Source organism: Aulostomus chinensis, chromosome 6 (genome assembly GCF_037954235.1).
Source record: "Aulostomus chinensis isolate RoL2024-O1b breed Wild chromosome 6, RoL_Achi_v1.0, whole genome shotgun sequence".
Taxonomy (NCBI): Eukaryota; Metazoa; Chordata; class Actinopteri; order Syngnathiformes; family Aulostomidae; genus Aulostomus; species Aulostomus chinensis.
In genome coordinates this window covers 22,005,933-22,021,864 of record NC_141325.1, presented here as the reverse complement: position 1 = coordinate 22,021,864, position 15,932 = coordinate 22,005,933, and the positions used below count along the sequence as shown (strand labels likewise).

Sequence of the window (15,932 nt, the reverse complement as noted above, 5' to 3'; positions counted from 1 at the left end):
ATGGTTCAGAGCTACCTGAACCAGTCCTAACTGAAGGCTCTGTCATAGAGGAAGGTCTTAAGCCTGGACTTAAATGTAGTTAAAGTGTCTGCCTCTCTGACCCATGGAGAGAGCTGGTTCCACAGTAGAGACACAGTGGTGGTTCCACATAGACAGACCGGTGACACCTGTTACACATTGGCCACATTTTTGTACTTTGACCATACACTTGTGCAGCCATAGATTGAACCAAGTGTAGTTTCAGACAGAATGAAATCTCAAAACCACCACTTTTACTTTTATACAAATCAAAAGGATTTTTCAAACTCTGAACATCCATTTAAAAAAATGTATTCCCTAATGACCGATATAAAAAATGTCATCACTGTTGCCAGAAAAAATTGAGAGTAGGTCTGCACCACAATTAATGCAGCAGAAATATATACTCAATTCATCCATCCATTTTCTTCTACTTATCCTGTTCTGTTATCCTGGAGCCGGCCACCTTTGGACGAGAGGCAGGGTTCACCCTGGACGAGTCACCCGTCGATAGCAGGGCCAACACACATAGACAGACAACCATTCACTCTCACAGCCACACCTACGGTCAATTTAGAGTATCAATCACCCTCGTCCCCATTTGCATGTCTTCAGACTGTGGGAGGAAGCTGGAGTACCTGAAGAGAACCCATGCAGGCACAGGAAGAACATGGAGACTCCACACAGAAAGACCCCGTGCTGGAGCCAGGACTCGAACCCTAACCTTCTTGCTGTAAAGCTGTGCCATCCAAACTATATACTCATTAGTAGGATTATTACACAACATACAAAAATATCAAAAGCCCTAATACATATATCACAGACAGTGGTAAAGATATCTCGGGTGATTGTCTGGGGCTCACTCCATATAGCTTTTCCTCTCTTCTTGTTTTAATGTCATACAGCAGGCAGGAGAAATGCACCACTGCATCCTGCTGATTGTGGGTTTCCATTGGGAAAAAAAACTGTCTATGTGCTGTTGTCTCTTTTCTATCTACCTGAAATAGAAATCAGTCTCTCTCTCTCTCTGTCTGTCTCTCTCTCTCTCTCTCTTCCATGCAAATCAATGAATACAGTAGCTGATGAGCATGATATGTTCTTATAAGTGAACTGAGCAATGAACGCAGGAGATTGAAACCAGGCACTTCCTGCATGGTCATGTAGCATGAATATGTAGCCTGAGACCTAAAACCCTCATTTTGCAAGGAACACCATCTGCCTTGCTAAGGGTTATGACCTTGGATGGATAACTGATACGTCATAAAAGACTGAGTGTGGAGTGGGGAAGGTGCACCTATGAAGGCCTAGAACTACACAAGAAAAGACACTTAGGGCTTGTTTCCACTGGCTCACTTCAGCTCAGGTCGGGTCAGATTGGTTTGGCCCTGTTTCCACTGGCCCCAACACGGTACTAACCATTATCATTTTGGTCCCTGCTCTGCTGGGGTTCCAAGCGAGCTGAGCGAGGACTAAAATTTGACGTAAACACATAGCGGGGTGCTGATTGGATAACTTACCCACTTACGTCATCTGCTTCATATCATCTTGGCCTCGGCAGAATACTGGTCAATCGCTTGGTGAAATCTTTTATACTTTTCTTGGGTGTTCCGTTTCGCCGCTTGAAGCCTTGCCTGTCTGTCATCTCTTACTTTTAGTTTAAGCAAAAACCACAGGCTGAGTAACAGGCATAACGCTGCCTCCATGTCGTCCATTGTATTTTGTTGTGTCCCACACAAATTATGCCAGGAAACTCTCGGCCGGTGAATCCACCCACGCTGATGTGGTACCCAGTGCTAGTGGAAATGCACCTGTACTGAGCCGTACCGACCTGACCCCACTCGACCCGAGCCAAAGTGAGACAGTGGAAACGTGCCCTTACAGCTGTGGATCAGTGTCCCACCAGCTGGAATGTGCTGATTACCCCCAGTGTAACCCAGAACAACCGGCAGAAACCACCCCATCAGGCTGATATTGGTAGGGCAACATTCAAGATGGACTCAAAAAGAAAATATAAATTTATGTCCCTTACATTCAAGCATTCACCAAAGGAGATAAAACAAGCCTATTAAACCCATTACCATTGAGTGGAAAGTTTGAATCAATGGCGACACTCTGTGCAGGTATATGCACCAAAAACATGTGCTGGCTACTTCTCGTTACCCAAACTTGAACATAGATAAATATTTTCATCAAATGTCGCTCTTGACGTTCCAAATATTATTAGACCAAATACAATTGATTATGATAGTGACGAGCTATTTCACAGGGGTTTCGTGATGTCTGAACAAATAATAATTTCATCAGATCATCCGAAGAAGATAATATATCCATAAATAGAACTAAAACATTAGAGCTCTAGATATATGAATGAAAATGAATGGTGTTGGTGGACATAATCCACAGAAAAAAATAAACATCATATGGATTAGTTGTCCTCTTGTAATCATATATGTTTACCAGGTCTGAACTTGATCAGAGTTTGCAAGATTTTTTTCTCAGGCTTGATAAAGTAAAATGGAAATGGCCTGTATTTTCAACGTTAAAGGTCAAGGTCAAGGTTTCTTTATTAATACCAAATGGTAAATTTGTTGTGTAGACAGGAACTCAGCAATCCCAATATACAATAACAGACATCATAACAGACAAATCACTGAATAGAAAAACAATACAACCGTCGCAAAATACATATGGACATAAAAAAGTACTTAACATCTCCCTGGATCTACCTAAAGTTCAATATGAACAAGATCACCTTGTGGACTTACTATTCAGCATTGCAGTTGCTGTGGGTACAAAGCTGCTTCTATACCATTTTGTCTTACCCTTGAGGACCACAAAATGACAGCCAGAGCAAAGGAGCTGGAACTCACCATGCAAGGGATGTGAGCAGTCATTAAGAACAGAACTGGCTTTACACTGCAGCTGTGTCTCCATGAGGGCTGGCATAATGAGTTGAGGTTCCCCAGTTAGCCTCCCAGCCCATTTGATAATCTGATTCAGGGAATTTTTGTTCTGTCCAGATTACCAAACCAGGACACCAGGGCGAAAGGTAACAAAGACTCAATAAAAGCTCGGTGAAATAGGGTCACCCTAGTTTTGTCAATATTAAAACAGGACAGGTTCAGAAGATAAAACAAATGCTGATGTCCCTTCTTCCACACTGCTTCATAATTCTTATTAAAAGTCAGTTTAGCATCAGTTACAGTCCAAAGATATTTGTAGTTCACGCATTCTACAGATTGACCCTTAATGACTGTGGGACCTTGGGATCAAGGTCCTAAAATCAACAATCATTTCCTTTGTTTTGGATATATTGAGCACAGAGAAAGCATGATCACACTAACTGATAAAATCCTTCAGGATTGGGCCATGGCTGGATTCATTGTTGTACAACAAACTCACAATAACAGTGTTGTCTGCAAATTGTAAAATATGCCCGTTTTCATAAATGCTCTTGCACATGTTTGTGTAAAGGACAAAAAGTAAAGGGGAGAGAACACGTCCCTGAGGTGAACCAGTAGACGAACATAGCCACTTAGACTCACTTTGACTCTTTGTGTTCTATATGTTAAAAAAATCGAAACTCCAAAACACCAGATTATGGCTCAACTGGAGGTTGAAGGATGTCACATGACGCATGAAGGATGAAGGATGTCACAGAAGGACCAAATCAGTTTTTCTTGCATGTAAGTTTCTCTTCTTGGTGTCCTATTTGGGTTGTCAGGTGAAGATGTTTCATTATGTTGTGGCGGAAAAGGTAGATGAGAGGAATCAGAGGACTGAGTCTCAGGTGTCGGGTGGGGAATCTCTTTATTCACAGCGATGGCCCTACTAGCAACAGCAGTCAGAGATGTCTTCCAAAGTTACAGAATCATGACATGCCTTTTATACTGTTGTCAGGCTGTGTGTGTATGTGTTTGTGTGGCGTGATGGCTTCATCCTGTTTACCAGACTTTTACGCAAGCTGAGATACCAGAGAAGAATGGGACATTTCTTAGTTTCAGTTATGAATGGACTACGACCAAATGTGAGTGACGTTTCCACACTGAATTTGTGTGTGTGGTGTACTTGGCTCCATTCCCAATGTTTCCAGATGTCACCTGTTTGGTTGGGTGGGTAACGTATTTAATATCAGGTTCATATCAGTCCAGGTCAAACTGACCTGCCACCCACTTCTGGTCATAGAATCCTAACTCTCATTCTCCAACATATCCCCCCTGAAATCACTACAGGGATTTAAACTATATGTGCTGAACATGGGTGATTGACAATATAACACTTGGGCGGGGTTCACCCTGGACAGGTCGCCAGTCCATCGCAGGGCCAACACATACAGACAGACAACCAATCACTCACAGTCACACCTACGGTCAATTTAGAGTATCCAATTAGCTTAGTCCCCATTTGCATGTCTTTGGACGGTGGGAGGAGGCTGGAGTGAAATTATGAACCAACACCTAGAATTCATAAAATTATTTGGTATCATCAAAACTTGAGAAGAATGACTAGTTGGGTCAGTGTGTGGACAGTTTGAAATTGAAATCCCCTTTCAGAATTTAAGTGTGTCATGCCATATGGAAAGCTTAAAATTAGAAGGGTTATTTTTTTTCATGAACACCCATGCTTTGTTCCATTTGTCTAGAACCTCATCTCCGAGCTCTGTTTTACCTCGTTGTAGATGAGGCACATTTAACTTAATAGCCTGTACTCTGTATATTTCAGGATTTGAAGCCTTGATCTTATGGAAACAGAAATGTTTGACTGACACTGCAGTGCTGTTCAGATGTGTGTGATGGACGGCAGAGTGTGATGGGGGCATGCTGCCACTGTGTTTTGTATGGAGGAGGATGTTCAAATGTCAATCAAACAAGCAACTCAGCAGCCAAAGAGAAGTCTCAGGTCACAGTCTGTCACTTCTCCTGTTCCCCTGCTGGACAGTGTTCTACAGCATGTCACAAAATATCAGTCAATAATCAGGTTGATAACGTTCTTTTCTTTTTTTTAAGCATGAGGCACCTGCAGACTGAGCAGCTATGGGGTTTAACACTGAAAATGGAGACATAACTCTAATGAGCTTGGTTAGGTTGACTAATCAGGAGCAGAGAAGAAGCTATGTTGGATTATTCAATGTGTGTGTGTGTGTGTGTGTGTGTGTGTGTGTGTGTGTGCACCCGTGTGTGTGTGTGTGTGTGTGCGCCTGTGTGTGTGTGCGCCTGTGTGTGTGTGCGCCCGTGTGTGTGTGTGTGCGCGCGCCTGTGTGTGCATGTGTGCGCCCGTGTGTGTGTGTGTCCAAACAAGCTCTGTGTGTGTGTTTGAGAAGAGGAGCAAAAAAGCAATTAAGTCAAATTTTAACAGAACCATGGGAAATCAAAACTATCAAATAATTAATTTAAATTTATCTTGAACATAGTAAATTAGATATGGGAGGTTGAGTTTTCCTTGCTCAGCCAGCGATAGACTGGGCCAAGCCAAGTGTTTTGGGTTCTTTTCCTTTTTTCAACAAAATTGATATAAGTTATGCTGATTAAGAGGGTGTTTGTACTCTGGCCCTTAGGAGGGAGCTGGCTGTTTGAAAAGACTAATTAATAAATAATAAAGCTTTAAAATATTATTTTTTTATACTGGAGTTCAATGGGTGAGTTAGAGAGCCTCAGAGCCTCAGAGCCTGAGGAATAAAGATACTCTACTGCGGGGTAGTTAGGAACCAGACAGTATAGTATTCTTTGGGGAGCAAGACCCCTCAAAGAGGTCACAAAATGACTATCAGGACAGGAAATTGTTTTCAATATATTTCTTGAAAATGTATTCTCAATAATAAAAACAATCAAACCAATCTGAAAAGTTGAATAGTCAAATATTAATTGTAGAACTGTTCAGGTAATTTGAATTCAGCTTTATTTACTATATTCTGTAAGGAATGGACAAGGGATATTACACAACAGCTCATGTGCCACCTCACTGGACACATTAAAGAGAGGACAATGATAAATCAGTGAGCTAAAATCCCTTTATGTGGAATTGGTCTTAGAAGCATTAATAGATAACAACACATAACTACTTTGAAAGGACCAACTTGTACTTGGTTAGGTGTTTTGTTTTGTTTTTAATCATTGATGCAGGTTTCTTCTGCCTAGGGCTAGTTATGCAGGGCTACTTGGAACAAAAAAAAGTCTGGGGCTCAGACAGGTGCACCTCAAGCAGGTTAAAGGTATGACAGCAGTAGGGGTACAAACTAGTGCAGTCGCTCCTCTCCATCTTTCTACATCCTACTACCTTCCTTCTCAAGCTTAAAGTTTAATCTTGGTTTTTCCCAAGTGGATCTTAAGACATTGTAAATGATCATGGTCACAGTAATTGATGATCATTCACCAATTCACTAAAAACAACTGTGAACTGGCTGACAGACCTGGACTGTATAACCTATGGAGCACAACCAAAAGCTCCATTCAGTTTGAAATCAGAGGTGAACGTTGCATTCTGTAGGTTGAGGAGGTCATACACCAAACAAGCTGAGGCTTTCACAAATGGCTTTATTGATCGATTGTGCTAAGTCTCTAAGCCCGGAGAAACAATATTTCCAGTATTAAGCATAGTTTCATACTGCTGTTTTCAAACCCAAGACTAATATCATTTGCACAGTAGAATATACATTCGATCTCTCTCTCTTTCTTGTCTCTCTCTCTCTACCTGTCTAAACATCAGTGATTTTTGGGAAAGGAGACATTCCCTCACTTGTGACATCAGTTAAAGACTGATGCTGGGAAGGAAGACAGATCTCAGTGTGTCAATTTAATGTTACATTGGCAGAAATGAATCCTTATTTCTGTTAAGCTGGATTGTTGACACTTGAATGGCAAAACCTCATCTATCCATCCATTTTCTGTAACCACTTATCCGTTAAGGGTTGCAGGGGGGCTGGAGCCTATCCCAGCTGACACTGGGTGAGAGGTGGGGTTCACCCTAGAAGGGGGGCCATCAGGAGCAATTAGGGGCTCAGTGTCTTGTTCAAGGATATGGCGACATGGTCACGGGGGAAGTGACAATTGAACCAGCAACACTTAAGTTGCTGGCTGGTCACTCTGCCTCTGAGCCATGCTAATCCCCTTGAATGAATGGCAAAAAATGTTATAATATCTGTCAAACTAAAGTGTAATGATTCAAATGTGTAGAGTGTGTAATTTATTGAGGATAAACTGGACCTACAATTTAGTGGAAAACACAGTTGTATGGTTCCCTGGGGATCTTTATCATTCTTTTGTGTTTACTAAATGAGGCCTAACAGCTATGTGTATCAGGTGAGAGCTTACAGTTCTCAAAGGTTTTGAAATTTGGCATAGGAGGAGGCAGTGAAGTGGAGACAGGTTTCAAGGTGGGATAGAAAAGAGAAGTTGGGGTTCCTTCAATGTATTATGATGCACATTTTGAATATTGGGATTGAAAAGGCTGGCGACCTGTCCAGGGTGTACCCCGCCTCTCGCCCGTAGCTACTAGGTTAGGCTCCAGCCCCCCCGCAACCCTTATCAGGAATAAGCGGAAGAACATGGATGGAATGGATGGATGGGATTGAAAAGGTTCATGGAAATAAAGGCATTTGGGGAAGTTGTTACATCATTTGAGGTGGATTTTGCCTTTTTTGAAAAAGACAATTTCAAAATGGGAGATGGAAACGCTTAATTTGAAATTCAAACTTTGTGACTGCCAATTGTTGTGCAACCTTCAGTGCCATCTTCTGGTAGTAGTAGGTGGCCAATTTTATTTTCTCCAAACCAATAGATGGAAACACACCTATAGGCCACTTCCTTTTTGTGACAAATTCACAGTTCGCTTAAAATTTGTCTGACATTATAATGGCAACATTAGGGACTCTGATTATCAGGTAGGTCTCGTTGAGAGAGTTCAACAACCTCTGGAAAGGCTGTTTCTCCAAGGGTTCAAAGTTTGGACTTGGAGGTTGAGAGAAAGACAGTAGAGGTGAATCTTTGTGACTGAGAGGTGTAGGGGGAAGGGAGTTCTGGGACATATGAAGTGGCCAGTTGGTCAGGGGATTTAAAGATGATGACCAGAATTTTGTAGGCTTGATCAGTAATGAGATGGGAAGCTGGTGGAATTCTTATGGGATTGGGGTTACATTTTCATTATGATTATTTAAATAATAATGAACGACTGATACGTCTGTCACCCCTGCTGTTCTCCAAAGTAATACAATAGTTGTACTAATATCCCATTTAAAAAACACACCTCTAAGTGACTGTAAACAATGTGCCTTAAACTGATGATGTGTTAAAAGTGTTAGTTACAATTTGTTGTTATCAACCACAAGTATGTGATCACAAATTACCTTTTTTGGGGGGAAATTGCATTAATACATGCATTTTAGCAGATGTATTTATAGCTGGGACCTAAACCTTTTATTTACTGCTGTTATGTGTCAGATAAATATAACAGAGACAAAAAGGTGCCCATCATGACTGGTCTTTCCTGTAATGCATTCTTTGGGAGGATTTTGTCTCTTGGAGGATTTTCTGTAGGAGATGGATTATCTTTGAATAAATTGCAGTCCAAACAGTATTGCAGATTCATAGTAAGTCACCATATAGTTATTTAGAATATAAATCAATAACTGAATACTTGAATACTGCAGTTTACTGTATTTCCACCATTTGCCTCTAGATGTCACTGTGTCATCACCGGTGATGATGCTGGTCTGACTGAAGCTGCTATCTAGACACTGGGCCTTGGGGTTGGTTGAGGTGGCCAGCTTGTTTGGACACGCACACATACGCGCGCACACACACACACACACACACACACACACACACACACACACACACACACACACACACAAAAGCATGCAGCCACACCTAAAGCAAAAACTAAAGGACAGGCTGAGCTTGATGACTTGATATGAAATATGAAAGTGCTGTTGGAATGAACATGTTATCATGCAGAATTCATCTAAGATAAGATAAGATAAGATAAGATAGGTACTTTATCTGTCCCAAACTGGGAAATTCTCTTATTGCAGCAGCAATATAAGAACTGTGACTGTGACTGAACATTAACTGTTTCACAACAGTCAATAGACCATTTCAAAACAGTCAATAATTTCAACATATTTACCTGACCAGTGTGTAAGTGAACAATGAGACAAAAAAAGGATAGACTTTACTGTAGGAGCCATATATTCTTTTTACGGTATTCATGTTGTGTAGTTCTTCCTCCAAACAGCTAGGGGGCTGTATTTCATTTTATTTGAGATTTGAGGTTGATGCTGTCAGCGGGGTCATGCTGGGTTATTTAAAGTAATTATTATTCACACGGGTGTTGCTGATGAGTGGGGAAGCACACAGTTTTCAATTGTGCTCGGTATTAAGTTGCGTTTTCTGTTTTATTTTTGAAATATTGGAGCGTGGAATGAAATGTATGGACATAAAACAACGTTGCTGTCATAATACCAAGGAGGAATCCCGTTGGTTTTATTTTACCTGAGTACAGGTCAAAACAATTACCGATAAACAATTAGCAGCCAGTATCAAAGTATAGGACTTAGTCACTCTATTTAAAGGTCATTACTCTTAGCTCCATGAGTTTCCATTGATAATCAATTATAGAGAAACCAAAAGAAACTAGAAATAAAACTGGGAGCTGCAGATTAACTTCAGTGCAAAGTGCTTTGCAGTTGATCCAAGCTATCCAACATCTACCTAGATACAGCAGGTGATGTTATAAATATTAACTTTCCCAATGAGATCTTATACATACGTGCATGTTCTTGAGCATCAGTAGGTCAAGGTTTAGAGAGTCACTGAAGTTCCAAGTGTAGTTCTGCTGTGTTTTTCATGCTTGTCCTCTGTTTTCTGGTAAAATGACATCTCACCCAGTGACCCATCTCGGAACTGATGGGTCACTGGTTCGATCCTCACTTCCCCCGTGACCATGTCGAAGTATCCTTGAGCAAGACACTGAGCCCCTAATTGCTCCTGATGGCCCATGATGGACTGGTGACGCGTCCAGGGTGAACCCTGCCTCTCGCCCAATGTCAGCTGGGATAGACTCCAGCCCCCCTGCAATGCCTAACGGAAAAGCAGTATAGAAAGTGGATGGATGGCTGACCAATTTGAAAACAGGACTCTGGTTGAAAAAAATCAAAGAATATGTGGGAAGTACAGTTTCCGGAAGAGAAAGAGTGATCCACATTTTGTTATTTGCCTTGAATAACCTTCATAATTAGTTTCCGGGTTCAAGTCCCGGCTCGGGCACGGGATCCTTCTGTGTGGAGTTTTCATGTTCTCCCTGTGCCTGTGTGGGTTCTCTCCAGGTACTCTGGCTTCCTCTCACCGTCCAAAGACATGCAATTTGGGGCCTAGGCTAATTGATACTCTAAATTGATCGTAGGTATGATTGTGAGTGTGAATGGTTGTTCGTCTCTCTATGTTGGCCCTGCGATGGACTGGTGACCTGTCCAGGGTGAACCCCGCCTCTCGCCCGTTGACGCTGGGATAGGCTCCAGCCCCCCCCCGCGACCCTTAATGTGTAGGAATAAGCAGAAGATGACGATGGATGGATGGATGGAACCTTCATAATTGCTGTCACATCCTTTATCATAATTCTACAAAATGTAGCCTTATTATGCACCTCCCCTTCCTTTATATTGCAAAATGGTTTGGTCTTAACAATTGTGTCACTCTAATTACTCCATCCAACCATAACAAAGCCAACATCATTTCCTTACTATTGCAGAGATTCTCTATCAATTAATGCAACCCTGTTTTCAATGCAATATTTTAGGGGGCACTGTTGTGAACTGTCAGACAAAAAAATAGGTCACCTGAACAATTGGCCACTTAAGTTGTGAAGCAGTCTTCCATTGCAATTGGGACACAGATAATATTCATATGATAGTTGGAGAATGTGCTTATGAAAATAAATAAGTGAAATCAGCTCTTTGCTCGGTTCACTCAACAACTATGATCCCTTAGCCCCATGTGATGGTACTGGTGCTGGAGGTGGTGGTGGTGATGGTGATGGGGAAATTAGGAATGGAGCTTGGGTAAATTAAATAATTATGTCTCAGGCATCATGCATCCCGTCCCTACTTACATATTCACAGCCGCAAAAATAATCAGAGATTCTCCTGTTTAAACACGACACATTTACAGAATTTGTGTGTGTGTTGTATTGGAATATATGACATTTATTTATGCTTCCATCTGAGTATTTTAAGGTGAAGCATAACCCTATAGAGCTGCAATAAGAAATACAGTCTGCAGCAACCTCTGATACTGCATGCAGTTATAGGTTTACATCGACACAAAGAGAGATTTAAGATGTAGGATTTTGACGATAAGCTATAGTGATTTCCAACCATTTAATACATGGGGTCAGGCTGAATAAAGCACGTCAGTCCGATCACTGATAGGCACCTATTTTGAAGGAAAATCAGCCATTCTACTCACCATTTCTTATTTGATGTTGGTTATGGTAAACCAGAGAGATTTAATGCAAATGACTGGGAAGTTGAATGCTAATATACTTGAAAGGATATAGTTTTAGCTACTTATTGAATGTCTGTGTTGCGAGAAGCAGGCACACAGAAATTAAGCTATCAACACTGAATGAGTGGCTGTGTATATTGTAAATGGAAGACCCGTGTTTGGTGATAACATTATAAACATAAAGTGTTTCATTAAATACTATAGGCTTCAAAATTTGATATAAATGCACGAAAGATGACACTCCACCGATCAAATGGTCCTAGCGTTCACAGACATTTATAACACATAACAGTATTAGATGCAACATTTCTGAAAAATAATCAATCAGTCTCTGGTTATAGTAGGATTAAAAAAACTTTAACACTAGGACCGAAAAAACGAAATTTTGATACAAGCAGCAATAGACAAGGGATGAAATTAGATGTGTCCCCACTGTGTTTGGTGCAGATGTCCTTATACAAAGAATAGGAAAGCACAGTTGGAGACCTAGAGCTCTTAGCAGCCTGAAGCCTAAGGGTCTCTCTTACTTGGGCAATGTTTAATAAAAATATGCAATACCGTGTAGGACCCCTTTGAAAAATGACCTAAGTACTTGGATAGTCACAACTGTTACAATGAGCTACAATTTATGGCTTCATAAGCCATGTTTTGTCACCTCATATGAGCTAGTCTGACTTCTAGTTTGACAAGTCTATTTTTAGTGGGAAGATTGACTCAAATAATAAACAAGCTTGTTTGGATTCAGATAAATTAATTCTCAGAACAGATTACCTTCATTTACATCTGATAGAAAGCAGCATGTTCATTTAAAAACACTTCTATTTTGCTGAGAACTTCCATATTCATTTAAAGGACAATATATTTAGTCTATTGTCTCATTTAATTAATATAATAACATGTTCATCATATTATTTTTGCTTATTAGACAAGAACCATCACAAACAAGTCAATGAAGTTTGTTTATTTGTGGAATCAAAGCGATAACTGTTTCTGCAAACCTTGTTTTGCTGGCATGACATTTTTAGTTCATATTCCTCCAGCCCAATGGGAAAGGTCAGATTTTCAAAGTCCGACTCGCTCCGTGTTATAACACTCTGTAAACATAGGCGACCACAGTGTTCCCAAGTAGGGACACAGGAAATGTGCGTTGGTCGCAGCAGCATCGAGTGAGAGAGGGAGCTGTGCCGCTCAGGCGGACGGACCTCCCTCTTTGTGCCTGCTTGCTCTGGTGGAAGCGCCCGCCCGTCCAGAGGAGCAGAAGCCTGGTAGCGACGAGGGCGGGGCTGGCCTGGCTGTCAGTGTCACAAAAGATATGGTTCATTTCCAAGACTAGCCACCACGTTAACTACGGTCTGAATCTACACGGACCAACAACCGCAGACAGAGCTCTTGGTACGTCGACTGGAGGACAAGCAGGATGCCGGTTAAAGGCGGAGGAAGACTGGCCTCTTACCCGAGCAAGAGCGAAAATGTCGGAGTAAGTGGCACTGAACGGTGTCTGACATGAATGAGTTACATTTGGAAACACTCGCTAACTTTGACGTCGTGTCGACACGTTTCGCTAACTGTTTCGGTTGAAGTGAAGAATCGTAGGAATGACACATTTAAGAGCCGAGTGGCGTAACTGCGAGGGTTTGTTCCGTTTGTGAGGTGCGTGTTTTTCGACCAATAGTTCGCTCGTCAGTACACCTGTTGTTCTTCAGGAGGACCAATGGGGAAATGTGTCGCATAGTTGAACCAATATTGACTCTTTCTTTGTTTACAGCAGGTTATCAGATTTTAACTGGACAAACTGGTTAGAGTTTCACTGAAATTAGATTTTTGAGTGTAGACGGTTGACTAAAACAGGCTGTGCTGACTGAAACCCTACCCAAATTGGAAGTCTCAGTTTGTTTATGGCTCAGTGTGGACTAGATTACAACAGCTGGGTTGTGGCCGGAAGGTTGCTGGATGTAATCAGTAGACCCTCAGAGACGTGGGAGGCTTTACTGTTATATTGCCCTGAGGGAAGACACTCCTGCTTTGTGATAACTTGTACAACTTTACAAATGTGTGTACAAAGACATAGCTTCCCTGTAGTATTTATCTACTTGGACCAGTCCTAATTTTTACATAAGGATATTTAATGACAGTAATTTTCCTGCATCTACTAAAAATGTGTATGTCCATTAATGAAAGGCTCTAGTGACTATTTGAAAATACATAATTTCCTCAAGTTGGGCTGGAGTGATGAGCAGTTCTACTTACCAGGAAAGGTTGACACTCTGCCTTTCCATGTGTGTACACACAAAGTGCTCTCACTGGTTGGGCTGGTTCAGCCTGGTAGGAGAGAGAGGCCTTCTTGTTCAGAGAAATGTTTCCAATTTTTGGCAATTCTCGTGTACATAGCAGCTGATTTACCCTTTGACAACCATACACCTGTGAACTGTCAAAACGTTAAATACATTCTATGCTATAATAAACACAACTGCTTTTTTTTTTTCTTTTTTTTTAAAGTGGGTACTCAGGGTATATTGGAGAGCTCAGTTTCTTGTGATTTGATCAGTACAAATCACTCAAAGATCAGCAGGCAGAATTGTGCCTGTTACAGACAACAACACATAGAAATTAACAAAACTGAAAAGAATTGTCTATGATTGTCCACCAATAAATAATTCCCTGGTAAAAAAAAAAAAAAAAGGAAAAAAAAGGATTGTTACACTTGTAAAGGATTAGAGGATCCAATTCAGTAAAATATTTGGTTCAATACACTGATATCTCCATAAACAAATGTGCAGTACTGTTGCATCATTTCAAATCTGTCTGATGTTCCTCTTATCCATGAACACTTTGTTTACACCTCAAATTTAGTCTTGATTCAGTCATGGCATGGCATGTCCATGGTCTATGGTAGCCAATGAGAGTTCATGTTGAACAGCATTTCATTTCTAGAAAATGCTTCTTATAGCCAATGACATCCAGAAAATGATCTGATGCAGTTTCAGTGGAACCTTACAGAGCAGAAGGTCTTCATGATGGTAATGAAACAGACACCATTGCTATTTTTAAATAACCCGCGGGATGGCATATTACCGTATCATCACCCGAACCAACACTTCCGCAGTCCTCTAAACCAGTCTGTCTTTTTGTCTAAAATTATACTCATTACTCATTATCATTTTCCACTCCAATAAACTATTATTTCACAAAGAAAAGCAGTGTGCCGATTGTGATGTCTTGTGTATGATCATGTTAATTATACACTTGTGAAATGTGGGGAGATGATAGTTGTAGGTGAATAAGCACTTAAAAGGGTTCATCAGTTACAGTGTAGTGACTAAAAGGATTTGACTTGAAGTATAATTACTGAAAGCAGAAGAACTCAGTTACAGAAGGAGAAACAACATGTGAGGACAGCCGTTGACTTATCTATTGACGTGTAAGGCCTGGGGATAGTTGAGCATTTGAAGCAGTTGCTCTGTCAGTACTGATAGAATCAGAAATGCCAGTTGATTTATGTCAGTGGCTGTGTTTACATGGTTGGCAAAATATGATATTAGGTCAGTTAAGAACCTACTCTGAGTAAGAATATCACCTTGTAAGCAGCATTTTCAAACAGCATTAAAGTCGTAGTTGGAGTAAGCAATAATCAGATTAAAATGTGGAGTATTCCCAGCCTAGTTGCATCATTTAAGTGTGTTGTAGATAATGGATACATCTTAATCACACTGTTGAGTTGCACAAAGATTTTGGAAGTTAAATACGTGGTCCAGCTTCTAACCAGTATTGCATACTCAGCTCTTAGGTCAGTTTTTTGCATTATTAGCCACAAAACTCTTAAAAATGTGCCAACATGGCAAAATTGTCTCAGGTCAGATTTCCAGAAGTAAAATTTAGACATGTCTTTAGTCTTTAGTTGGACTTAGCTCTGTAGCATGTAAACAGGAATATGAATGAAATTATCTACAAGCAACTCATGTATACACATTAATCAAAGGAGATCAATAGTCAGATTAATGTGGTTCATGTAAATGTAGCTATCAAGATTGTAAGCAGTGAAGCTCTCTAAATGTTGAAGTGAGGCTTAAAAACAAATTGTGAGGAAATAGTAAGCATCAGTGTCAGAGATGGACTTCTGCAAATCTCCAGGTGTATAGATTACCTCTAATTGTAACATGTGAGTGACATGTTTTTTTACTCTCCACATGAATGAGTTAGTTTCTCTCTGTATAGATGATGTAATTGTAATATATGGAATTTAAAAAAAGGATATTGACTGAGTGCTAACACATCATACTTCTTAATTAGCAGAATTCATTCTCAGTCCTGAGAGGTGTCTAATCCAGTCAATGCACAGCTGACTCATAAAAACATTGGAATCTAGCACAGCACCTTCATGTATTATGGAACATGAAATCCTGTTACGGCTGAATCCTCCTC

The 15,932-nt window shown here is 40.7% G+C and overlaps 1 protein-coding gene across 1 annotated transcript in view; it reads left to right on the top strand.

Moving 5' to 3' along the window:
• The first annotated feature begins 12,628 nt into the window (after positions 1–12,628).
• Positions 12,629–15,932, top strand: part of LOC147260432 (tight junction protein 2-like) — a 92,214-nt gene continuing 88,910 nt past the window's right edge. Inside the window, exon 1 of the mRNA XM_086207018.1 lies at positions 12,629–12,990. Coding sequence (XP_086063144.1) covers positions 12,931–12,990 — 60 coding nt within the window. The 5' untranslated portion in view covers positions 12,629–12,930. The remainder of the gene's footprint in view (positions 12,991–15,932) is intronic.